The sequence below is a fragment of the Pongo pygmaeus genome, chromosome 3 (genome assembly GCF_028885625.2).
Source record: "Pongo pygmaeus isolate AG05252 chromosome 3, NHGRI_mPonPyg2-v2.0_pri, whole genome shotgun sequence".
NCBI classification, from domain to species: Eukaryota; Metazoa; Chordata; class Mammalia; order Primates; family Hominidae; genus Pongo; species Pongo pygmaeus.
The window spans coordinates 88477747-88503314 of NC_072376.2; the positions used below are offsets into that span (position 1 = coordinate 88477747).

At 41.7% G+C, this 25568-nt stretch overlaps 1 protein-coding gene across 8 annotated transcripts in view; it reads left to right on the forward strand.

Moving 5' to 3' along the window:
* Positions 1-25568, forward strand: part of FAM47E (family with sequence similarity 47 member E) — a 70887-nt gene that overhangs the window by 37750 nt on the left and 7569 nt on the right. For 3 of the 8 annotated variants that reach the window (XM_054486002.1, XM_054486006.1, XM_054486009.1), the window contains exons 1-5: positions 468-696; positions 5090-5435; positions 12609-12748; positions 17575-17728; positions 20502-20702. In XM_054486002.1, coding sequence (XP_054341977.1) covers positions 623-696; positions 5090-5435; positions 12609-12748; positions 17575-17728; positions 20502-20702 — 915 coding nt within the window. In that variant the 5' untranslated portion in view covers positions 468-622. Of the gene's footprint in view, positions 1-467; positions 697-5089; positions 5436-12608; positions 12749-17574; positions 17729-20501; positions 20703-25568 lie in introns of those variants that run through there. The other 5 variants (XM_054486003.1, XM_054486007.1, XM_054486010.1 and 2 more) reach the window with 4 other exon arrangements.

Below are 25568 nucleotides of genomic sequence, written 5' to 3' on the forward strand. Positions count from 1 at the left end.
CAATGCTTATATTTAAATCAGAAACACTCAGAAGTAGCATGAGAATTTAGTAAACCGAAACATACCCTCATGCCATCCGTATTATGTGGCCAAGTGCCCCTCTGGAAATCAGCTGGGGACTAGAGACAGGTGTGCAGCCCTCGGTTTACAAAGGCTGTGAGACCAACAGAGTTCCAAGAACTCCAGGAAAACATCTCCCTGCTAAAAGGCTTTCCCAACCTTTAGAAATCTATTCCTTTCCCTCCCTTTCCATTCTCTTTCTCTTGCTATCTCTTTATCGCTCCTCCTACCTTCTTCTCCTTCAGTAAACGTTTTTTGAAACAATAATGAGCAAAAAAGGCCTGATCCTGCCTATGGCGCGTTTCGGTGGGAAGATGAACACGCCTTCCCAGCAGAGTAAAACGTGATTACACCAAGGATCGATTCCCTCTCCCTTCCCTCGGCCACGTCCACGTCCCCAGGCGTCGGAGAAGGGGTTGGACCGCGCAGCGGGGCGTCAGAGTTGCCAGGCGCCCGGGGCAAATACGGGCAGCCGGTGGCTGTGCGGTGTCCTAGCGACGGGGCGGCGGCAGGGCACACACACCGCCCAAGCCCGGACGGTGGCCACGGAGCTAGGGCCAGCATGGCGGACCGCAGGCGGCGGCTCCGGCCGGGGCCGTTGGCCCCGGTGCGCGAGGGCGTGAACTGCAGGTCCGGGTAAACGCTCAGCGCCCGGGCCCAGGGCGCATCCCACGCGGGCCGCGCGGGGGCGCCTGGAAACCCTCGCTTGCTGGGGCGGGGGCGGGGGATGGTTCCACGGCCGCCCGGGGCGGGGCGAGAGGTCCAGCCTGCCTTCCCTCCTCAATGCTTCCTGTACGTACGACATAATACGCTGAGATAACCAGCGCTCGGCGCTGCTCTTTGCAAAGGATTTTTCCTGCTGTCATCCTCACAATCCCCGCCTCCCGCGCCCCCAGGGATGTAGACTAATATCCCCATTTCTCATGGGAAAGTGATGGCCGCAGAGTCCGCTGCGGAGGCTGGTGCCCTCCTGCTAGCCACCCAGCCTTCTCCGGCCTAGCCAACCAACTGTTCGCCAGATGCCCCGGGGCGCCTGGAGCCCTGTATCCGATGTTAGGCATCTGCTGCCCCTGGAGTCTTTGGTATCCAGATGGCGGCTGTGGCCAAGCGGAGCCCAGGGTTGGGGGAGGGCCTGGGGTGCTAGGGAGGTGTGCTAACATTTTGTACGGTTGTGGTAGCTTCAGAGCAGGAACAAGAAGGTTTTTGCCTTTACCGACTCCTTGACAATCTTTTGAGAGTGGAATTCGTCTCTCTTGGAGACAGCACGATGTGGTGGTGAAGATTCCAAAGTCTAGAATCAGAAAGGCTTGAGTTGAAGGCTAGTTCTCCTCTTGTTTGCCTGGTGACCTTAGGCAAGTTGGTTACTCCTTCTGGGCTCACTTTCCTAACTATAAAATGGGGCAACAACTTAGGAATCAGCTTTCTAAGATTGTTGTGAGGATTAATGGAGACAGCACATGTAAACTTGTCACTGGAACATAGAATGTATCGTGTACATGTTAGCAATTATTCATAGTTGTTTCTAGCAGTTATTCATAAGAGCTTCTTTGGGAAGCTTCTCCCCCCATTTAAAAACTTTGTTTTGAAATAATTGTAGGCTCACAAGAAGTTGCAGAAATAGTACAGAGGTCCCATGTACCCTTCCCCTAGCTGCTTACAGTGGTACCATTTTACATAACGATAGCACATTGCCAAACCAGGAAACGTCATTGGCAGAATATGCTAATTGAACTATAGACCTTACTTGGATTTTATTAGCTCTTTCTTGCACTCAGGTGTGTGAGTTCTGTAACATTTGGTCATATGTATACATAAAGATACAAAACTGTTCCATCCCCACAAAGGAACGCTTAGTACTACCCCTTTACTGTCACTTCTTTTCCCACCCTAGCCTTGGCAATCACTAAGCTGCTCTCCATTTCTGTAAGTTAGTTCTTTTGAGAATGTTAGATAAACAGAATAATACAGTATGTAACTGTTTGAGACTTGCTCTTTTTCACTCATCATAAAGCCCCTGAGATCCATCCATGTTGTGTGTATCAATAGTTCATTTCTGTTGCTGAGTCGTGTTCCTTGGTGTGAATGTACCACAGTTTGTTTATCCATTCACTTGTTGAAGGACATTCAGGTTGTTTTGGACATTCCAGTTTTGGGGCTATTATGTAGAAAGTTGCTATCGACATTTGTATACAGAATTTTCTAAGAACATACTTTTTCATTTCTTTAGGATACATGTCCAGTATCCTTTTGCAATTCTTAAAGAGGGAAATATCCATATATCATGTACTAGTGTCTGTGAAAACAGTAAATATTTAGAAAATTGTTTTCAGTTTTATTTTATGGGCCAAGCGAGATTTTTCCTGAACCTAACATAATGCAGAGTGGTAAGCTTATTAACTATAGAGGCCATGTGGGGGAGAGGAAAGCCCTCCCTTTAGACTGGTTGCCTCACTCTCCTCTTGGAACTTAGTTTCCTTATTGAAAAGAGGAAAGTGGTAGCCAGGCATGGTGGCACATGCCTGTAGTCCCAGCTACTTAAGAGGCTGAGGTGGAAGGATCACTTGAGTCTGAGAGGCAGAGGTTGCAGTGAGCCAAGATTACACCATTGCACTCCAGCCTGGGCAACAGAGTGGAACCCTATCTCAAATTAAAAAAAAAAAAAAAAAAAAGAAAGGAAAGAAATGAGGAAGGTGGCTCATGCCTGTAATCCCAACACTTTGGGAAGCAGAGGCAGGAGGATCACTTGAACCCGAAGTTTGAGACCAGCCTGGGCAACATAGCAAGACCCTGTCTCCTCTCTCTACAAAAACAATTAAAAAATTTAGCTCGGCATGGTGCCGCACACCTGTAGTCGCAACTACTTGGGGGACTGAGATTGGAGGATCCCTTGAGCCCAGGAGTTTGAGGCTGCAGTGAGCTTTTGAGCTATAATTGCCACTGCACGCTAGCCTGGGCAACAGAGTGAGACCCTGTCTTGAAAAAAAAAAAAAAAAACAGAAAGAAAAAGAAAAGTGAAGAAAGTAGACTGGATTTCTTTTAGGATCTCTGCCAGTTCTAACATTCTATGAAGTTTCAGCTCACTGCCACATACATTCCCCATTTTGAGTTGTATGGCTGTACTTAAACAAAAATATTTGTTCTCAGTTTTGATTTCATGAAGTGCTTGGATGCATGAGTTAGTTGTAAATGTGCATATAATGAACTTTGTAAAGACATTTAATATGGAGGGTTACTTACTAATAGGTAATGCTGAATGGGTCATTAATCTTATGATTAGATGTAATTTCAACATCTTTCTGCCATTTAGCTATTTAAGAGTGATCTGTTAAATGCAGAGAGTAACTTTTTGTTAAGTTCATCTTTTTGTGTCCTTTCATCTAGATCTTCACAGTACAGTTGGGTTAAGCCCTTAAAACAACACATACACATCTATGCAACAAGTAAGAAGTTTCTAGGACTCACTAGAAAAGAATTGGGGTCAGGCTGGAATCTCTTAAAAACATTTTGTAGCAATGAGTGTAGCAAGGATTAGATTTGGTGTAAAAAGACTATAGATAAAAGGGGTCTGAAGGTGGAAGAGGCTTCAGGGAAAGACACAAAGACTCTAGAAATACCTAACTAAGGCACTGCAATATGTGAGGATAATGAGACGCTCAGATTCCAAGTCGTGGCTTTGGTGTTTGCTGGTTGTGTTAGGTTATTCAGGAGCTTGTTCTATTTTCCTTCCTGTTTGCCCATCTGTCTCTTCCATCTCATCTATATGTCCTAACTACTCAATGCTAACAGGGAGCTGGTGGATAAGGAGGCTGAGTGAAGCAGCTATATATATGGCAGTAGGAGAGGTGGAGGTTGTGAATGAGAGAGCAGATGATTTGTCTCAAGTGGGCAACCAATATACCAATTGTGGCTCCTTGGATAAGTGGACCCACTTTTCACAGATCTTGAAAAATCTGGCTTTTCAAGAGGAGCTATTTTTCCCGATTATTTATGTGAACATTTTTATTTATCAGAAACTCCAGTAGAGTGATTAAGCACCTTTTTCTGGAGCTGCCTACCTGGGTTAAACTCCCAGCTCTACCATTTATTAGCTGTGTGACCTTTGACAAGTGTTTTGTTTTTTAACTTCTTTGTGCTCAATTTTCTTATCTGTAAATGGGAATAATACTCGTGCCTAATTCATAGGGTTGTTATGAAATTTAAATATGCTCGTATGTGTAAAGCACTTAGAACAGTAGAACAGTGTCTGTTATATTGAAAATTCTCAATTTATGTTAGCTATTATGATTCTTATTAAAACACAAGTAAGACCAAATGACAGGTTTCTTGGCCCAATGTAGCCCATGGATAGCCATTTTGCAACCTTTGATCCCCTGAGTTTAGGAGGAACCCACAGAGGTTATATGAAGAGCTAATGCCATTCAGCTAGTTAGGGGCTGAGTTGTCAGTGGGATCCAGGTTCTTCCCGCCCAGCTGCACTCTGTCCCTTTTAGTGAAGAGAGAGGGTCCTTGGGAAAGGCAACAACTTGAGTGTCCTTCACAAAGCGAATGGAGAGATGAAATGTGGTGGCAGCAGTTGGAATAATGGATTAGATTTATTTAGAATGACATGGAAAGGTCTTTAAAATATAGTGCTGGGTAAACAAGAAGCAGAATAGTGCCATTTACGTAAATTAAGAGTGCATGCACACAAAAGGACGCTTCAGAATTTCAAGGATGTGTACAAACAAAGGATATATTCCAAATCCACTAGGGCAGTTTTGCTTTTGCAAGGGAGACCAGTGAGAGTCGGATGTGGGGATAAAATAGACAAGAAAGCAAGAGAGGGGCCTTGTACAGAGCAGCGATTCTGTGCTATGAACTAGGAATATGATTAACTCCAGCTTTTCTAGTGAATCCCTCTTCCCCTACCCCCCACCCTAAAAGCTGGAGACCAGCCTTTTTACTACCTCCTTCTCCCACCCAAGTCCTGTGGTTAATATGAACAGGCACGTGGTATTCTAGGTACAAAGAGAATCTATCTACCTTCCAGATGTTTCACAAAGCACAAGAACGGGCTGAAGTTCCCCACCTCTCTGCACAGCCGGCGGTTGGTATTTCCAAGAAAGGGGCTGGACGACTTCAGGAAGGGCTGCCCGCCTTGCACTGGTCTGGTGACTCAGGTCCCTGTGGAGGGCTTTCTGCCCCAGATTTATCACAGAGCTCCCCAACTGGCCCCAAAGAAGAGGCAGATCAAGCTGCTCAAGGAAGCAGACCTGCTTTCCAAGCTCTCGCCAGCCCAGCAGGCTCGGAAGGCATTCCTGGAGGACGTGGAGGCCCACCTGACCCCACATCCCTTGGCGCTCTACCCGAATCTGGAAGAAGCTATGCCCATAGAGGTGATGTGTCCTAGGGTTTGTGGGAGGGGCTTCACTGGGGCTTCGCAAATAATTCTATCTAAATGTCTAGGAAGTCCCCATGAGAGGGTGACATATTTATAAGAGGAGCGATGAATGTCTCCCCCAGGGTGCGAGTTCTTGTGGGCCTCAGAGCAGCCTTCTGTCCTCTGTTCCCAGAAAACACAATCAGCAGCAACATGCACACTGCTCTCTTTGCTTCCTGTGAAGCCCTTCAACTTACAAAGATGCCGCAAACCAGAAACATGACTTCTATTCCCCGCAATTTCTACCCATCTACTGTACTTTGTGTTGTGACTTTTTGAGGGGAGGAGGAAACAATGAGAGGGAATTGTCTAGTCTTATTTTTGTCACTTTAGCCTGATATTAGGAGGTGCCCTTAAATACTTACTAATGGGTGGAAAGAATGAGACCGGAAAGGTCGTGGGGAAAATCCTCCTAATGGTCCAGACTAGGGCTGGACAGCAGCAGCAGCTCTGTGATGTCACCAATGTCCCAGGCCTCTCCTGACTTTAGCTCTATATCCTTAGTATGCATCTCTTGTCTTTGTATCTCAAAGTGGCTTCCATGCTTCCAGGCATTGAGTCTATATTTCAGACAAGAAGAGGGAAGGGACAAATGTTAAAGGGTGTATGCCAGCTGACTCTGTCTTTTAATTAGGCAAATAATAGCTTTCCCAGTAAACATCTCTTTCATCTGACTACTCCTAGTTGCTAGGGAGTCTAGCAAATGGAGTTTCAGAGTTGGGCATTGAACCTGAGCAAAACCCAGGTTCTACTAGGTTTAAAGAGAAAAGGTAGAATGGATATTGGGCAGGGAGCTAGCAGTGACTGCAACGCCATCCATAGCCCTGCAGCCTGTGTTCTACACAGAGAGCGAGACAATGGTTCAGAAAGGCAGATCTCTGCTCAGAGCCTTCCAGTGTCCCCTTCTCTCTCAGAGAAAGCCAGAGTTCTTGCTGGGATCTGAAAGGCCTTGGCATTCTGCTCTCAACAGTACCTCTGTTCTGCTCCCTCTCCAACTTTACCCCTGCTCCTGCCACTCCAACCACTCTGGCCTCCTGGCTGCTCCATCAACATTATGAGCATGTCCAATTCAGCTCTCTGTTCTGGTGCCTGGAACACTTGCTCCAGACAGCTGCTTGGCTTACTCCTTCACTCCCTTTAGATCGATGCTCAAATGTCTCCTGATTGGAGAGGCCTGTATAAAATAGCACTTCCCTTCCACCCTCACATCTACTCCTTACCGTGCCCTACTTTTCACTGTAGCACTTGCCACCACTGAGCTCCTCCCACAATGAAAGCTTATATGGGCAGGGACTTTGTGTCTTTCACTGTGTACCACCAATACCTGTCCTATGGCAGACACTCAATAAATAATTTTGAATGAATGAATAAATAAATGATCAGTGGGAGAGAAGTCTACAGAAAGGAGAGCTAGAATCGCTGATCGGTTAATTTCTCTTTGGGGCTTTCCTTCACTGCCTCCTGCAGGCCAGAACTTCTGAGTCCATGACAAAGAGATTGATTGTTTCCATACCTCAGATGGCACATGAGCATGGCTTGGGATTGTGGCGCTTATTTCCATGTGTGACTTCCGCAAATAGGTGTGTTGGCTTCCTGCTGAAGCAGGATCTCTTATGGTGCTAAGGTGGCCATCAGAAGGTCCAGGTTTAAGCCCTACCCACTTAGCAACCCCAGCAGAAAGAGAACGCACCTTTTTGCATGATCCCAGAAAAATTCCATAGCCTAATTATCATGGATCCAACTTTGATCATGTGTCTATTCCAAAGTCAGTCACTGTGGTTCTGATTGTTTGGTCTGCCTTAGGAGTGAGGATGGGGTCAGGCTAATTCAGACCATGCAGGTTGAGAGTGGAGAGAGAGGTGGTTCTCCAAGGAAAAATCCAGATATTCATGAGAGGGAAAATAGATAGTGGGCAGTCAAAAACCACAGAAATCCTTTAGAGGCGCTTCACTCAGTGGGGCGTCTGGGGACAGGGGTAGGCCCAGAGACATATTCCATTCTAGAGGAAGTAGAACTTTAGTAAAAGGCTGTGTACCGAGTGTCCAGGTGATGGGAGGTTTATCCAAGTGGTGCTGATTATAATCCCAAAAGACATAGTCCCAAACATCATAATCGTGAATGTTGAGATCCCCAAAGTCTAAAATCCCACAAATCACAATCCTGAAAGATTGAATTCCTGAATGTTGAAATCCTGAAAGCCAAATTCTGGGGAAGGGATTAGTGTGTTTTTGGTTGTATGCAGGATAGTTGCATCGTGGTAGGTGGACCAATTACCTTGCTATTGTCCTTATTTGGAAATTAAATATGGTTTAAGGAGATGAGTATGAGTGCCAACCTGACAAGAGGTGGACTTGTGGACTTAATTTTAGGTGTCAGTTTGACTGGATTAAGGAATTCCCAGAAACATGGTAAAGTGTTATTTTGGATGTGTCTGAGAGGATGTCCCCAGAGGAGATTAGTGTATGTGAGTCTGAGTGGAGCAGGCCGGGAAGATCTGCCCTCAGTGTTTCGGTGCCTCAGAGATCATAGAGTAAGTGAAAATGCAGGTGAAAAATACAAGAGATCTCCTCTGCCAAATTATTCAATTGTGTACAATTTATGCCTCTTCACATATAACACCGTGGTTGCCTTCGAGCATGTGACACCCTTTGTCAGAGAATTAAAAGAATTTGACAAGCTCAGCAACCTTCTGAAGCAGACATTTACTGATATTGAGATTCCTCCAGTGTTATAACCACATAAAATGGTGAACTACTCTTGGTTAAAGATTTGACTGTCAAGAAAGATAGACTTCTTATATTTACCACTAAATCTAACACAGAAAAACTAGTGCATGTTTCGCTTTGGCTATTGGATGGCACTTTCAAGACTGTCCCCACTTTTTAAAATCAATGATATACATTTCATGCCCCTGTTGGATCTGGAAATTCTAAAACTTATCTACTTCTTTATATATTAACGACTGGAAACAAATGAAGTATTTTATAATCACTTATTTGAAGATTTGGTGGACTGTGCAGAAGAAAATGGATTTCTTGAAACTCCCAAACCAAAATGACAGGTTTGGAATTAAGTGTAATCAAAGCTTCTAAAAGTGAACCTGAAAGAGTTATCAATAAAATTTTTTTTTCATGTAGTCTAACACATGTGGCAGAAATTCAGATGAATGGATTGGCCATGTGATTTGGCAATGACAGAAACTTGAGTTTAAAAATGAATCATTTCATGATCCTACACCCAGAAAACCTTGAAGATTCATCCAAAAGACTCCTAGACCTGATAAACGACTTCAGTAAAGTTTCAGGATATGAAATTAATGTTCAAAAATCAGTTGTTTCTCTATACATTATCAATGCTGAAGCTGAGAACCAAATCAAGAACTCAATATCATTTACAACTGCCACAAAAAACTAAAATACCTAGGAATGCATTTAATGAAGGAAGTGAAAGACCTCCACAAGGGGAACTACAAAACACTGATGAAAGAAATCATAAATGATGCTAATAAATAGAAAAACATTCCATGTTCATGTAAAGGAAGAATCAATATTGTTAAAATGACCATACTATCCAAAGCAATCTACAGATTCAATGCCATTCCTATAAAATTACCAACATAATTTTTCAAATAATTAGAAAAAACAATTCTAAAATTCATACAGAATCAGAAAAGTGTCTGATTAGCCAAAGTAATCCTAAGCAAAAAGAACAAAGCTGGGGTCATCATGTTACCCAACTTCAAACTATACTGCAAGGCTACAGTAACCAAAACAGCATAGTATGGGTACAAATATATGCCCATAGATTAATGGAACAGAGTAGAGAACCCAGAAATAAAGCCACACGCCTACAACCAGCTGATCTTTGACAAACTTGATAAAAACAAACAATGGAAAAAGGGCACCCTATTCAATAAATGGTGCTGGGAAAACTGGCTACCTATATGCAGAAGAGTTAAACTGTGTCCCTATCTCTCACTGTATACAAAAATTAAGATGGACTAAAGACTTAAATGTAAGACCTGAAACTATACAAATTCTAGAAGAAAATCTACAAAAAAAACTCTTCCAGACATTGGCTGAGGCAAAGAATTTATGACTAAGACCTCAAAAGCAAATGCAACAAAAACAAAAATAGACAAATGAAAATTAAGCTAAAGAACTTTGAACTGCAAAAGAAACTATCAACAGAGTAAACAGACAGGCTGCAGAATGGGAGAAACTATTTGCAAACTGTACATGTGACAAAGGACTAATGTCTAGAATTTATAAGGAACTTAAACAATTCAACAAGAAAAAACAATTCCATTAAAAAGTAGGCAAAGCCGTGAAGTCTCCCCAGGAGGTTAAGGCTGCAGTGATTGCACCATTGCACTTCAGCCTGGGTGACAGAGTGTGAGACCCTGTCTCAAAAAAAAATAAAAGTGTACAAAGGACATGAACAGCCACTTCTCAAAAGAAGACATACAAGCAGCCAACAAACATATGAAGAAATGCTCAACATCACTAATCATCAGAGAGAAGCCGATTAAAACCGCAATGAGATACCAGATACCGTCTCATATCAGTCGGAATAGCTATTATTGAAATAAAAAAATAACAGATATTGGCAAGGATGCAGAGAAAACAGGATGCTTATACACTGTTGATGAGACTGTAAGTTAGCTCAACCTCTATGGAAAACAAGATGGAGATTTCTCAAAGAACTAAAAACAGAACTACCATTCAACCCAGCAATTCCACTACTGGGTATCTACCCAAAGGAAAAGAAATTGTTTTATCAAAAAGACACCTTCACTTATATGTTTATCACAACACTATCACAATAGCAAAGTCATGAAATCAACCTAAGTGTCCATCAATGATGGATTGGGTAAAGATAATGTGGTATGTATATACCATGAAATACTATGCAGCCATAAAAAGAATGAAATCATGTCTATCGTAGCAACATGGATGGAACTGGAGGCCATTATCCTAAGTGAAATAACTCAGAATCAGAAAATCAAATACCATGTGTTCTTGCTTATAAGTGGGAGCTTAACAATGGGTATACATGGTCATAAAGATGGAGATAATAGACACTGGGGCCTCCAAAAAGGGGGGTTAGGAGGGTGTTGAGGATTAAAAAACTACCTATGGGGTACTATGTTCACTATTTGGGTGATGGGTTCACTAGAAATCCAAACCCCAGTATTACACAACATACTCATGTAACACACCTGCACATGTACCCCCTGAATCTACAATAAAAAATTAAAAGATAAAATAAAAAGTTTTTTTTTAAGGAAAAAAATAAACATGAAAAAAGTGTCATTTGTTCGCATTAGCATTCCTTACAGCTGCTGAAATTCCAGGAGCTTTTAATAAATTAAAGCTGCATCTGCCTGAGGAGATCAGTGATATTACTGACTGGTTCAAAAATAATTATAGGATAAGTAAGATAAGAAGATGGTGTTGCTATTGGATCACCGGTATTGTTTCTGCCAACTTTGGGGTCTGTATATGAGTATATGTGGAATGGATTTCCCTATACCCAGAACAACATAGAAGTATGGCACAGAAGAGGGGAAAATGTAATAGGGAGTACTCACGCGAGTGTATATTGAATCACAGAAGAATTTTAAAAAGAGCAGTGCATGTAGAAAATGAATATGAACGTATTCTCCAAGGAGAGCCCTAAAAGAAAAAAAGCAACTATTTACTATGATGCAAGACTTCAAAATATAGTTAACTATCATAAATGCCTGCCAGTTCTTATGGAATACCTCTGTGTAATTGCCCATAATCTATCTTTCTTATACATTTTTTAACATGTTGAATTTTCTTCTTGCTTTTTTTTAGTGCCCCCCACACTATTTTAAATTGTGTTATTTTTTACAATTCACTGTGTTATGTGTTTCATCTTTGCATCATTTCTAATGCTGGAGATGTACATTGTGTAAAGACTTTTTATAGAGCTCTAATTCATTTCATGCATTTTTTGCAAATTTGACTTCATGACAATGTGTTGTCACAAAACTAACTTTGTGTGTAAGCATTGTGGATTTACATAAAAACATTGAAACTTCATCAGTGAATGAAGAGATGTCCTTTTTTGTTCATCTGTATTTGTGAAAGATAACATTTCTTGATATCTTGGTTCTTTGGGTAACTGCACATAGAGTGGTGTCCCATCATGATTGTTTTTTGTTTGTTTTCTTGAGACAGGTTCTCATTCTGTTACCTAAGCTGGAGTGCAGTGGTGCAATTATAGTTCACTGTAACCTCAAACTCCTGGGCTCAAGGTATCCTCTCACCTTAGCCTCCAAGTATCTAGGACTACAGGAGTGCACCACCATGCCTGGCTAATTAAAAAAATTTTTTTTAATAGAGACAGAGGTCTTGCTATATTGCCCAGGCTGGTCTCAAACTCCTGGCCTCATATCGTCTTCCTGCGTAAGCTTCCCAAAGCACTGAGATTATATGCCTTAGCCACTGTGCCTGGCCCCATCATGCTTTTTGATTGATTTTGTCAAAAGGCTTAGGTTGTACATCGCTGTATTTCAGATGACTGAAATTATAAAGCAGAGTGCACACAATTGCCAAACATAGTGGTATGCATTTATACATATCACTTTTTAAGCTATTTCTTTATGAATATGGTTTCCCTGCTCATATTATACCCATGTGACTTTTGGTAGTACACCTGACTGTTTATGCTTGCAAAACTATGTATATTGTTATTGCCTAATTCGTTGTGTAAAATGGCCAATGAAGTGTTCTCTCATTTTTACATTTCTCAAATAAATCTCCATTTAAAAATTTAAGTGCCTTTAAAATACTTTTTTTTACAATTTTTTTTCAGAATTATAGTTTTGGGATTTTAATTTTGGGGATTGTGATTTTGAGGATTTTAGACTTTAGGGATTATGATCTTTCAGGATTTTAACATTTGGGATTATGTCTTTTGGGATATGGTCCAAATCTATCCATAGCACCCAGCATAATACTTGGCACAGAAGTTGGTGAACAGCACTGATGGACTGAAAAGGAAAAGTGAAGGGCAAGTTGTTCTGTTTTGTTGTAGAATGGGGACTGCCTTCTTCAGCATGTTTTTCTTTTCCTCTAAGACTATTTTCTGTTTGTAGCTCTTATTAAAGGTGCTGGAAGTGCTCGATCCTGACCGGAAGTTGGAGGACACATGGGCTTATTGTCAGGACACCAGGAAAGGAATGAAGGAACCTACAAAGCTTTTTAAAAAACATTCTACCCAAGTCTACCTGGGACCGTGAGTATTGTTCTTAACCCTTCGATCATTGCTGTCACCTGATGAAACATTCTAGGAATTACCTTCTTAAATCTAAGAATTACCTTCTTAAAACTTCTCATCTTTAGAATACTTCTAATGAAGCAAGTGTAACTAAGTTCCCAAGGAAAAGGGAAAGGAGTCCTAGGTACCGCTCTAAATAGTGCTTATTTCTTCAATGGATGTGATTTATCCAGCGACGACGCAGACACAGGTGTCTACAAGGAAATTCCAGAGAGAGTCCCTCCCTATGCTTGAGGGGTAGAAACAGTGAAGGTTAGAAAATCCTTGATTTTGAGGCAGCTTCTAAGGCTTTCCAATTTCCTTTAATTCAAAAGTGCTCAGCATGCCAAAGCACCATACTTTTGGGGTATCATCCTTTGTGCCCCAAGAAATGTAAAAGCTGGAGGGCAGTGAAGAGATCACAATTCACTGCAGCCTTGAGTTCTGGACTCAAATGATCCTCCTGCCTCAGCCTCCTGAGCAGCTGGGACTTCAGGTATGTATCACCATGCCTGACCTAAGACTTTTTTCAGAGTATAGGTCTACTGCTTGGAGTTTCCACCCATCTTTTTTGCATAAACCATACCTGTAATACTACCTTCATTGACCTTTCTCAAAGCATTAAGCTTAACGAAAGCACCTCCCTTTTGTAACACATTCTTGATTCCCCAGTCAATATAATATTTAATTAAATAACATAAATGCAGTGATAAGTATACTGGACACAAATAGATTTGGGATACACATTTTTTGTTTGTTTGTTTGTTTTTGAGACAGAGTTTCGCTTTGTCTCCCAGGCTGGAGAGCAGTGGCACAATCTTGGCTCACTGCAACCTCTACCTCCTGGGTTCCAGTGATTCTTATGTGTCAGCCTCCATGTAACTGGGACTGTAGGTGCCCACGACCACACCTGGCTAATCTTTGTACTTTTGGTAGAGGCAAAGTTTCGCCATGTTGGCCAGCCTAGTCTCGAACTCCTGGCCTCAAGTGATCTGCCCACCTCTGCCTTCCAAAGTGTGGAGATTACAGGCATGAGCCACTGGGCCGGGCCTACATTTGACTTTTGAAATTAAAGACCTCACTGATGGGTGCTGAAGAGTATGGTGAACTAGAGAGCAGCCTATCCACAGTACCCAGACACTTAGAGGAGTGTGGACTGTGGTCAGTGTGTTTGGTGGGGGCCATGTAGAGCTTTGTTGGTCACACACATTACCTACATGGAGGTGGATTTAGAGAGAATCTACTGCATTACATTATATATGTTTTTTAGGGTAAGACACAAGGTGAGAGGAACTCTACTCTTAGGACATTTCTGACTCTTCAGTCCACCTCCTGGTAAATGTAGGAAGGGTAACTGGGCGTGCTTGTCTCAGTTCTGCCTTTCTTCCATGAGGAGCAAGATGGCCCATGGGATGCACAATTTCTCCTTGCTTCCCCATTCTAGAGGGGAGGACTGCCCTGGTCCAGCCCTGCAGGTGACTGGGTGGAAGGGTCTGCCAATTTCTGGGTGTCAGTTAGCAAGTCCTCTTGGACCTAAAGCCATGTCATCTATCATGGCTGCTGTTAGCAGTGAAGGGGATATTTTGGCTATTGTCTTTGCTCTCTGTATTGTTTTTCAAGTTGCTCAGAACTTGGGTGAGGGAGCGAGAGGAGTGTTATATGTAGGGATCTGTGATATAATAAATATATTTAGTCTTCGTCCCCAGTTACTGACACAGGGCTCCTAAAACCCTTGGGATTTCCTGAGTGACAGGAATGCTTTTTGTTATTCATAAGGAGCCCCTTTTAGTCACTAGTGAGTTTATGCTAATGAGGTGCTCAGGTTGGGGCCCCTAGATTGTCTTAGAATGTGGCTGGTCACCAGAAAGACCAAGTGATTAGAGGGTTAGAATGTTCAGTCCCACTCAGTGTGACCTCTCAGAGGGGACAGAGAGGGGCGTGACTGAAGATTAAAAATTCTTGGACACATATATTTGATGAAGCTCCAGGTTGACGGACACATCCAGGTGCTGGCAGGATGCAAGCGACACCAACTCCCACTCACCAGATAATCTGTCCTTTCCTTTAGAGCAAAATTTTTTGAAAGAGGCATTCATACTCACTTAGTCTTTTTCTCTCCAAACAACAATCAGGCTCTTATCTCCACCACTCCACTGAACCTGACCTTAGTCAAGGTCTCCGTTGACCTCCATGTTAACTAAATCAGCTCTCAGGGATCACCATACTTGTTGTATACATAGTAGCAACTGACGTAACTGATCATGTCCTCTTTCTCATAACACTTTCTTTACTTGGCTTCTGGAACATCCCTCTTTCATGGACCTCTCCGTAGTCATCTTTTACTGGCCGCTCTTTACCTTCTAGCCTTGAAGTACTTTGGTCTTTGACATCTTTTCAGCACATTTACTCACAACCAAATGACCTCCTCTGGTCCATCTGTATATGGTTAATTCAGTATTTGTCCTTGGTTGTATAATTGGCATCTCAGACTAGACAAACCCAAAACTGAACTCTTGTTTTCTCCCCCAAACTTATTCCTCCTTCTGTCTTCCCCAGTTCAGTAAATAGGAACCCCATCTTTCCAGTTTTTTTCTGGAACAATAGTTGCAATCTGCCAGCAAATGGTAATGGCTTTACTTTTGAAATGTATCCAGAATCTCACCTTCTCCACTACTACCAGTCTATTCCAAGATTCCATCACCTCTTGCCTGGATTGTTGCAATAGCTTACTAACTGATCTCATGGCCTCCACCCAAGCTCCCCTCTCTCAAGTCTATTTGTCACACGATAGCTGACATAATCCCTTTAAAAATGTAAGTCAAGTCGTGTCATTCCAGTGCTTGAGATTCTCCAATTGCTTATTTTTCTGAGTAAAATCCAAAGTCCTTACAACTGCCTTCAAAGTACTGTATGATTAGGTCCCTGTCACCTCTCAAGCCTCATCCTCTGCTATTCTACTCTTTAATTACTCTGCTCCACAGGACTTTGTGTTCTTTGGACATGCTCAGCACACTCCCAGCTCAGGTCTTTGCACATGCATGTTATCTGCATGACTTGACATTTACATGGTTTGACCCCTTTCTTCTTTTGAGTCTTTGGTCAAATATTACTTTAATAGAGACAACTTCTCTGTATAAATAAAATGCTCCCTACCATCACTCTCCATCCCTCCTGTCCTATTTTACTTTCTCTATATAACTTATAATCAACTGGCATATGTTTGTTTACTATCTATCTCTCCTATTCGGTTGTATACTCTATGAGGACAGGGGCTTAACTTTATTTACAGTTCAATTCTAATACCTGGCACATAGTCGGTGCTTACTGAATATTTGTCTAATGAATGGGTGGATAAATTAATATGCGTGTTATGAATAAAAAGTACAGGGGCTATGAAAAAAGAGTAGGTTCAGGGGACAGCTTGTGGGGATGCCTCCCCGAGGAAGGCACATGTATGTTGAGATATGAAGGGGATAAGGAAATGGTGACAGCATTGCAGTCAGATGCAACAGCTCAAGCAAAGGCCCAATGGCTGGAGGGAGCAGCATGAATTCACAGAACTGAGAGAAGGCCACGTTGGCTGGAGCTCAGAGAGTAAAAAAGGGTGGTGGGTCCCAAAGAACCTGGAGAGCCAGGCCGTGCAGAGCCCTGGAGATTGTGTCAAGATTTAAGTCTTTATTGGAGGAATAGCAAGAGGCTATTGAACACAAAAGCTTGTTCATGAATATCCATAGCAGCATTGTCCTTAACAGGCATAAAGTGGCAACAGCCCAAATGTCCATCACCTGGATATGTTTGTGAATGGATAAACAAAAAGTGGTCTATGTAGACAATGGAATATTGGCCATAAAAAGGAATAAACTACTAATACATGCTACAACATGGATGAGCCTTGAAAACATTATGCTAATTAAGAGAAGCCAGACACAAAAGACTGCATATTGCATGGTTCCATTCAGATGAAATATCCAGAATAGGCAAATCTACGGAGACAGAAAAGTAGGTTAGTTGTTGCCAGGAGCGAGGGAAATGGGGAAATGGTGAGTGATTATTAATGGCTATGGGGTTTCTTTCGGGGTAATAAAAATGTTCTGGAATAAGATATTGGTGGTGGTTGCACAACTTTGTGAATATATAAAGGGTACTCTCATACACTTTTGAAGTGGTAAATTTTATGAATTTCATGGTGGATGAATTATATCTCAATTTTTATAAAGAAGCTATTGATGGTGATGAAGGGTGGCTGCATTTGATATGTCCAGAGTTACATTTTGAAATGACTGCTTGGGCTGCAGTGTAGGGAATGGATTGGGGGTTGGAGGTTGGGGGAGCCATAGGAGTTGATGATGCAGAGACACTAGCATTTTGCACCAGTCCAGAAAAGGAGACAGTTACAATCTGCCAGACTTTAACTGGGCTGGATTTTAAGAATGATAGAGAAGTCAAGGGTGACTCCTACTTGTCAAGGTTGCCTGAGGCTTTGGTAGACTTCAAGCACAGTAATTTGGGCTTTTACCCAGTACATGTTTTAATAAAAGGTACTCAAAATTTAAAAAAATCAACTTATAATGGTAAATGCTATATAAGTTTTCATTATTATTACTAATCATGATATACTTGTCTTTAGGATATTGGTAATGGGAATGTGCTCTTTGAAAAATTAAAATATAATTTGTGTGTGAGCTTGCAAGAGACTGTTAGAAACACTTGCTTTATGATTTCCTTTTGCCTTCAAAACTGTTTGAAATCCATTTGGATTCATTTTGTCTCATATTGTAATTCTTTAATGATCTTATTATCTTTAGTTCCAAGAAGACTTCTGTGTCAAATGCAGGCCAATGGCTTTATGAAGAAAAGCCACATAAAATGGATTTGCTCCATGAAAATGGTCCTCGTCCTGGTCTTCATGAAAACGTACACAAAGCAGTTAGTGACTTCTGCAACTGGCTTACTACTTTTGTAAGTTAGTGGTAATACTTAAAGCTATTTTAAATGTCGAGCTGAAAGTTGCTTTTATTAAAAATCAGTATTGGATAAAATCAAAGTCAAATCCTCCAAGTCATAAAGGAATCATTTTCTTCTATCATGTATAAATGGAAATATTTCTGGTAGATGAAATTTCTGGAAAGTTTGCAAACTTGTGGCTAATTTGAATGTTTATGTTTACATCTCACATCATTGCAGTTGTTTCATATTTTTATTTTCCATTTTAATGTCAGGACTTTCTTTTCTCTCTTTCACTCCTTCAACTCATTTTTCTCAGTTAGATTTACCTAGAAGTACTCTGGCAGGTACTCCTCGATTATAATCTTCACACAAAAATGTTCTAACATGCCAAGTGCGGTGGCTCATGTCTGTAATCCCAGCACTTTTGGAGACTGAGGCGGGTGGATCGCTTGAGCTCAAGAGTTCAAGACCAGCCTGGGAAACATGGCAAAACCTTGTCTCTCTTGTATTTTTGTAAAAAATATAAAAATTAGGCCGGGTGCAGTGGCTCACACCTGTAATCCTAGCACTTTGGGAGGCCGGGGTGGGCGGATCACGAGGTCAGGAGTTCGAGATCAGCCTGACCACCATGGTGAAACCCTGTCTCTACTAAAAATATTTAAAAATTAGCCAGGTGTGGTGGCGCACACCTGTAATCCCAGCTACTCAGGAGGCTGAAGCAGGACAATTGCTTGAACCCGGAGGCAGAGGTTGTAGTGAGCAGAGATTGTGCCACTGCACTCCAGCCCGGGAGACAGGGAGAGACTCCGTCTTAAAAAACTAAAAATAAAAAAATAAATAAAAATTAGCTGGGCATGATGGTGTGCCCCTCCCATGCAGGAGGCTGAGGTGGGAGGATTGCTTGAGCCTGGGAAATCGAGGCTGCAGTGAGCTGTCATCGTGCCACTGTACTCCAGCATGGGCAACAAAGCAAGACCCTGTCTCAAAAAAAAAAAAAAAAATTTGACATAAAGAGATTTTGACTCGGTTATCAAGGTCTTCCCTTGTGCTCCTTCCAAGAACCTATATAGTTGCCTATTCCTGTTCCTGAGTCTCTGTAGATGTCTAAATACCTGATGCTTTTCTTGGATTTAAGGTCTTTAGGATTTGCATTCCATGCCCCCACCCCATCTTTTGAGTGTTAGTTTTAGTCAGTTTATTTTTTTTAGTACTTTTAAACATCAAGCTACTTACTTCATTGGCAAGTGACTTAAATACAATTCAGATTGGTTTAAGAGAGAAAAGGGAAGCATCCAGATATAGTAGGAACTTCAGGCACAGCTGGCTCCAGGTGCTGAAACATTTTTAGATGTTGTTCCTATCTCTTGGCTGTGCAACTTGGACTTCATTCTCAATCAATATCTCCCCAAGAAATGGCAAAAGTAGCCACTAAAATTTCCAAGCTTATATCCTACCAGCGAGCAACCTAAGTGTGAAGACAGCAATGCTTTTCCATTAGGGAAAAGTCCAGGGATTACTCTCACTGGACTAACTTAGGGCACATGCTTTTGCTTGAATTAACCATTACGATTAAGGAGATGGAATATGCTTATTGGCTAGGGCATGACACAAACCTAACCCTGAAGCCAAGAGTGGGGGTGTCCAGCCCAGCTGCAACAGAGTGAGAGTGAGGGACAGAGACTCCTCAGAGGGTGATTGAAGCGGGGATGCTGGATGAAGCAGACGACGCCCACTATGCCTAGTATCCAAACTACTGCGTGTCCATAATCTGTTCAGATTGGATTGCCTGATTTCCAGCGTCCACTTCTCCCATTCCTGCTGCTGGAGGCGATTCCTGTCTCAAGGTAGGAAACTTAAGGAACCTTAGAATAAGTTTAGCTTCTCTGGTAACCGCCTTTAGTTTCAGACCCTGTGACCAAGCTCCCATCTTTACTGACATCCCACAAGCTGGGTCCCTGCCTCATCACCCTGTGGGATTTTCTTCACAGCACTAGCTTGTGCTTTTCCTTCCATGCTGTTTGTTTATTTTTCACCTCATTGATTCTGCTTGCTTTATTTCTGCTTCATTGTTACTTTAGCCTTGTTTTGCCTGTACTTGTCCCTTTATGTCCCTGACTCTGTTTCATGACTCCTCTCTATAAATTTTACTCCAGCCACAATGCCAGCTGCTGGTGCCTTCATTCTCTCTGTTTTCCAGTTTCTGTTTTCCAGTGTGAGATTCTGTTGAGTCTAGGATCTTTTAGCCTTGAGCCGTATCATAGGTAAACACTTGGCATACAGATTAGCTGCTCTTAATGTGCCCATCTCTGCTCCCACCAGCTGTAGCTGAGGGAAGGAAATGGTGAAGGTTGTTCTGTGTACAGAATGCGGCTGACTAAAATCGCCTCCTTCAGCAGGAGCTGTGAACCTGGCAGCTTCCCTTATACAGAGTTATGGGCAGAGAAAACACTGCCATATCTACACAAGTCTGGAAAATACTTCTAGAGATGCCACCACTATAAAGTGCTGGAGAAGTTTGCTATGGATCAAACTGAATTTCCCTCAGGCTCATGATTTCCCTCAGGGACTCACTGCTTCTTGCAAAGTCCTAAGCTGTCTCTTCATGATAAAGCCCTCCAAACCCCAAACACTTCTTGTCTTCAATGAATGCTGACTGAGCATTTTCTACCACTCCCCAAACTACCTCTTTCCTCAGCAATGGCCAACTACCTCCCTTAGATTAAAGAAGAAAGCAAAGAGCATTTCACCGATTGCCCTCAATTCATGCAATGTGATATTCTTCCAGGGAATTTCGGACATTGATGAAGAGTTCATCTTGAAACAGTTTGACATTGACTATGAGACCAAACCAAGCCATGATGCGCTCCACACGATGAAGCTAAATCAGGTTCCTCTGGAGCTAAAGCCTAGTGTGGGGCTCAGTAAACTGCAGGAGCCAGAGTTCTTCCAGAAACTAGGCTATGAGAGGAAACTCCAGAAACCACAGGTAATTGCAGAAGGGGACCAGACCGAAAATCAAAGAAAATTAAGTTGTATTGAAGTCTTAAAGTTCTTGAATTCTGGTGTGTCATGGGTACTGGTTTTTTAAAGTAGAATTCTGGAATTTTTTTCAAGATTAATATTTGTTAAATAAATGCATGTTTAACCTATAACAAAGTCAGTTATACAAACGAGGCATGTCATTTGGGATTATTTTTAATACCTGAATAGTCATTTTCAGAGATAATTTGTTAGGTGTTTTATATGTTGAAATACTAAAAGTCAGTAGAAATATACATGAATGGTTATTATTGCAAGAGCAAAATGCTGCAATTAATTATTGTGAATGCTGTTAATATTATGTCCAAAGAATTCTTGAATTTTTGCTAGAGTCTTATTGACCACAAACCATCATTCTTGACCACATGCTTGCCTAATGATTAACAAGTTTCCTCAGCACCAAGTTTCTGTAAAGATGGAAGAACAAGGTAACAGAAAGGAGAAATAACATGCCATGTTCCAAAGGGAAGTACTGTGGGCCCCTAAAGTACTATTTACTTTTCTACAGTGTGTCACTGCAAATATATATACACAAGTCAAGTTATGTGAGTCAACAACAGATTTAAGTGCCTAAGTTGGAGGGGAGAGCCCTTCCCTGAAAATGAAAAACAATATTTTATCTCTAATTGTCTTCTGCCTTTTACACATAATCTTTGATATTATACTTCAATATTTGGGACATATTAATTTTGTCCTTTACAGTTGAACACATTTGCCAACCTATTTTGACACACATTATGTTTCTATCCTTGACTCCATTGCATAAGGTTTATGAAAACTATGCATTTCATCATGAATATCAGCACTTTTATTTTTCCATTCTCCTTTCATCTTTCTAAAAGGTAAAATGCAAAATGGTATTAGACAGGCAAATTATGTCCATCACACCTGAGGCCTGATCCACTGCTTGTCCTGATTCTGGGCTGAATAAAATTGCTCAATTCCCTGTATTTAGAAATAGTTATGCAAACACTGCTTTATAAACCATGAAAGTTATTGCCAAAATTGAGCTTTTGACCGGCAAATGGAGGGTCACTATACAAAAGTTGAAAATATATTTCCACATAATATCTTTTTTCTTCTGACTAGAAGACCTCTTTTAACATTTCTTCCGGTGTGGATCTGCTGGTGATGAATTCTTTCAGCTTTTGTATGTCTGAAGACAACTTGTTCTGCCTCATTTAAAAAGATTCAGTAGTCGCCTGTTATCTGTTATCTGTAGGGGTTATGTTCCAAGATCCTCCAGTGGATGCTGAAACTTTGGATAGTACTAACTCCTATATATACTGTGTTTTTTGATATGATAACAGGCGGTTACTCAGTGACTAAGGGTGGGTAGTGTGTACAGTGTGGATACTCTGGACAAAGAGATGATCATATCCCTGGAGGAATGGAACAAGGATGGCTTGAGATTTCATCATGCTACTGAGAATGGCACACGATTTAATACTTATGAGTTGTTTATTTCTAGAATTTTCCATTTAATACTTCAGACCATGGTTGACCACAGGTAAATGAAAATGCAGAGAGCAAAAACATGGATAAGGGGAAATTTTGTATTTTGTGGGAAAAGAATTCTAGTTCAAAGTTAATTCACAGCTTTAAAAATTTCACTAAAGGTATTGCCTTCCTGTCTTCTTGGTTGTACTGTTTCTAGGAGAAATCTCACATCATCCTCATCTTTTTTTCTGGGGGATGTGCTTTTTCCTTGGATGCTTTTAATATTTTCTCTTTGTCACTGGTTTTGAGCATTTTGATTATCATAAACCTTGGTGTATCTTTCTTCATGTTTCATGTACTTGTGGCGTGTTGAGCCTCTTGGATTTGTGGGCTTATAGTTTTCATTAATTTTGGAAAATTTTGGACTATATTTCTTTAAACATTTTTGTTGTTGTTTTTCAATCCCTTCCCAGAACTCTAATTACCTGTAATTAGGCCGCTTGAAGTTGTTTTACAGCTCACCACTGCTCTGGTCGGCTTTTTAAATTCTCTTTTCTTTTTGTGTTTCTATGGCTATGTCTTTAAACTCTCTATTTTTTTTTCTGCAATGTCTAATCTTCTGTTAATCCCATCTAGTATTTTTTTAGAATCTCCTATGTTATAATTTTTGTCTCTAAAAGTTTAACTTAGGTCTTTTTAATTTCTATCTTCCATGTCTCAACTTCACCTTTTGCGCATAAAAAACATAGTTATAACAATTGCTGTGATGGCATTGTTTACTGATTCTAACATCTGCATCAGTTCTGTGTCAGTTTCCACTAGGTGATTTGTGTCCTCATTATGGGTCATACTTTCCTGAATCTCTGTGTGGCTGGTAATCTTTGATGGATGCTAGGCAGTGTTAACTTTATCTTACTGGGTGTTGACTATTTGTATGCCTATAAATATTCTTGAACTTTGTTCTGAGATGGAACCAAGTTACTTGGAAGTTTGATCCTTTTGAGTTTTGCTTTTAAGATTTGTTGGGGTTGGGTGTGGTGGCTTATGCCTGTAATCCCAGCATTTGGGGAGGCCAAGGCAGAAGTATCACTTGAAGCCAGAAGTTCAAGATCAGTTCGGGCAACATAGTGAGACCCCAGTCTCTACAAAAAAAAATTTAGAAAAGAAATTAGCTGGATGTGGTGGCATGTAACTGTAGTCCCAGCTGCTTGGGAGGCTGAGGCAGGAGGATTGCTTAAGCCTAGGAGTTCAAGGCTATAGTGAGCTATGGTTGTGTCACTGTACTCCAGTCTGGGTAACCGAGTGAGACTTTGTCTCTATTAAAGAAAAAAATTTGTTGGGAAAGACCAAAGTAATGTGGGGTAATTATTCCCTGCTATTGAGGCAAGACCCTTCTGAGTGTTCTGCCTAGTGTCCTGTGGATCTTTAGGTTTTCCAGGAGGAAGAAGGCAGTGTTCCTGGCCCTGTGTAAGTGCTGGACACTGCCCTCTTTTCCTTTTGGTTCTTTCCCTGACCATGGGTAGTTTCCTCCCACACATACACAAAAGGGGTACTATCTGAAATCTCCTGGAGTTCTCTCTCTGTGCAGCTCTTTCTTTTCTGATACTCTGTGCTGCAAACTTTCTCTGCCTTGATCTGTCTGGACTCTCGGTCCTGTCACCTCAATTCAGAGAGTCCATTGGGCTCCTCCTGGGCTCTCCCTGAAGGCAGTGAGCTAGGGCAGTCGTGGGGCTTATCTTGTTTGTCTCTCAAGGATCACTATCCTTGGTTACCCAATGTCTTGTGTCTTGCATAGTATTAATTTATGTATTTTTTTCTTGCTTTTTGATTGTTGAAGGTGGCAGGGTAAATCTGGTCCCTATTCTGGAAGTCCCTGTCTTTATTTTCCGGGCGTCCCTGTCTTTATTTTCTGACTCCACATACCCTCAGGCCTGCTAAACTGTGGTCTTTGGTGTATGAGCTTTCCTGCCATCTTAGCCTTGCTCATAGTATTCTCGCTGCCTGGAGTGCCCCTCCTCTCCATGTCCTTAGGTACAGGAAATATGCTGATTTTTCCATGGAGCTTTTCTAGGTCGCTTGGTTGACATTAATTTGTCCTTACTTCTAATCTCTCACAGCAATCTGTGCCTCTATTTTATATATCTTTCTTTTCCCTCTATATTAATTCATCAATTTGTGTATGCATTTATTCAAAAACAGTAGTAGGTTTTTGAGCACCTACCACTATGTGTCCAAAAGTGCTGGGAACAAATGAAGCAAAAATGGAGGACTGTTTCCTGCACTTATGGAGATTACAGCCTAGTGGGGTCAACAGGTAAATGATTAACTATAGCAAAATGATGTCATGGTTTGTGCAGGACATAGGAAGAGGTAATCAATTCCATCAAGCACGGGGTGAGGGCATGTTTACGAAGGCGTCACAGAAGGAATTATCTGAGTCTGGAAAGATCACCAGTTACCCAACAACATAACATATTCGGAATTCAAGTTCTTCAGTGTGGCAGTAATGTAGATTCCATTCCTCTCCTTCTCCCCTTTCTCCCCCAATCTCTTTCCTTCCCTCTTTCATTTCGGTGGTTCGCATCTGAGGGCAATTTGCTCCCCTTCCCCCACCTCAGGGATATTTGGCAATATCTAGAGATGACATTTTTGGTTGTCACCACTTAGGGGATACTATTAGAATCTAGTGGGTAGAAGCCAGGAATGCTGCTAAACATCCTACGATGCATGGGAGAGACAGACAGACACACACACACACACCCCTCCCCTACATACAAATGTCAATAGTGCCAAAGTTAAGAGACCTGACTTTCATTCAACAAATACTTACTAAGCACCCATTATGTCCTAAGTATTTTTCTAGATGCTAGAGAGATGTAGCTGGGAATAATTTCCGAAGCTTATATTTTAGAGAACTAGAAGAGAGACAGACAAACAATCAGAAAATATATAGCATAGAAATGGTGATGAGGGTCATGAAGAAAAGTGAAGCAGAGAAAGAAGGCAAAGAGTGTTGGGAGGGGGTTACTTTTTTTTTTTTTTTGGGAGACAGCGTCTCACTCTGTCGTCCAGGCTGGAGTGCAGTGGCGTGATCCCAGCTCACTGCAACCTCCACCGCCCGGGTTCAAGCGATTCTCCTGCCTCAGCCTCCCGAGTAGCTGGGACTACAGGCATGCGCCACCATGCCCAGCTAATTTTGTATATTTAGTAGAGACAGGGTTTCACCAGGCTGATCTCGAATTCCCGACCTCAGGTGATCCGCCCACCTCGGCTTCCCAAAGTGCTGTGCCCTGCCCAGGGTTACCATTTTTTAAATTGGATGGCCAGGGAAGATGCCACTGAAGAGATGACATGAAATAGGTAAAAGAGAAAG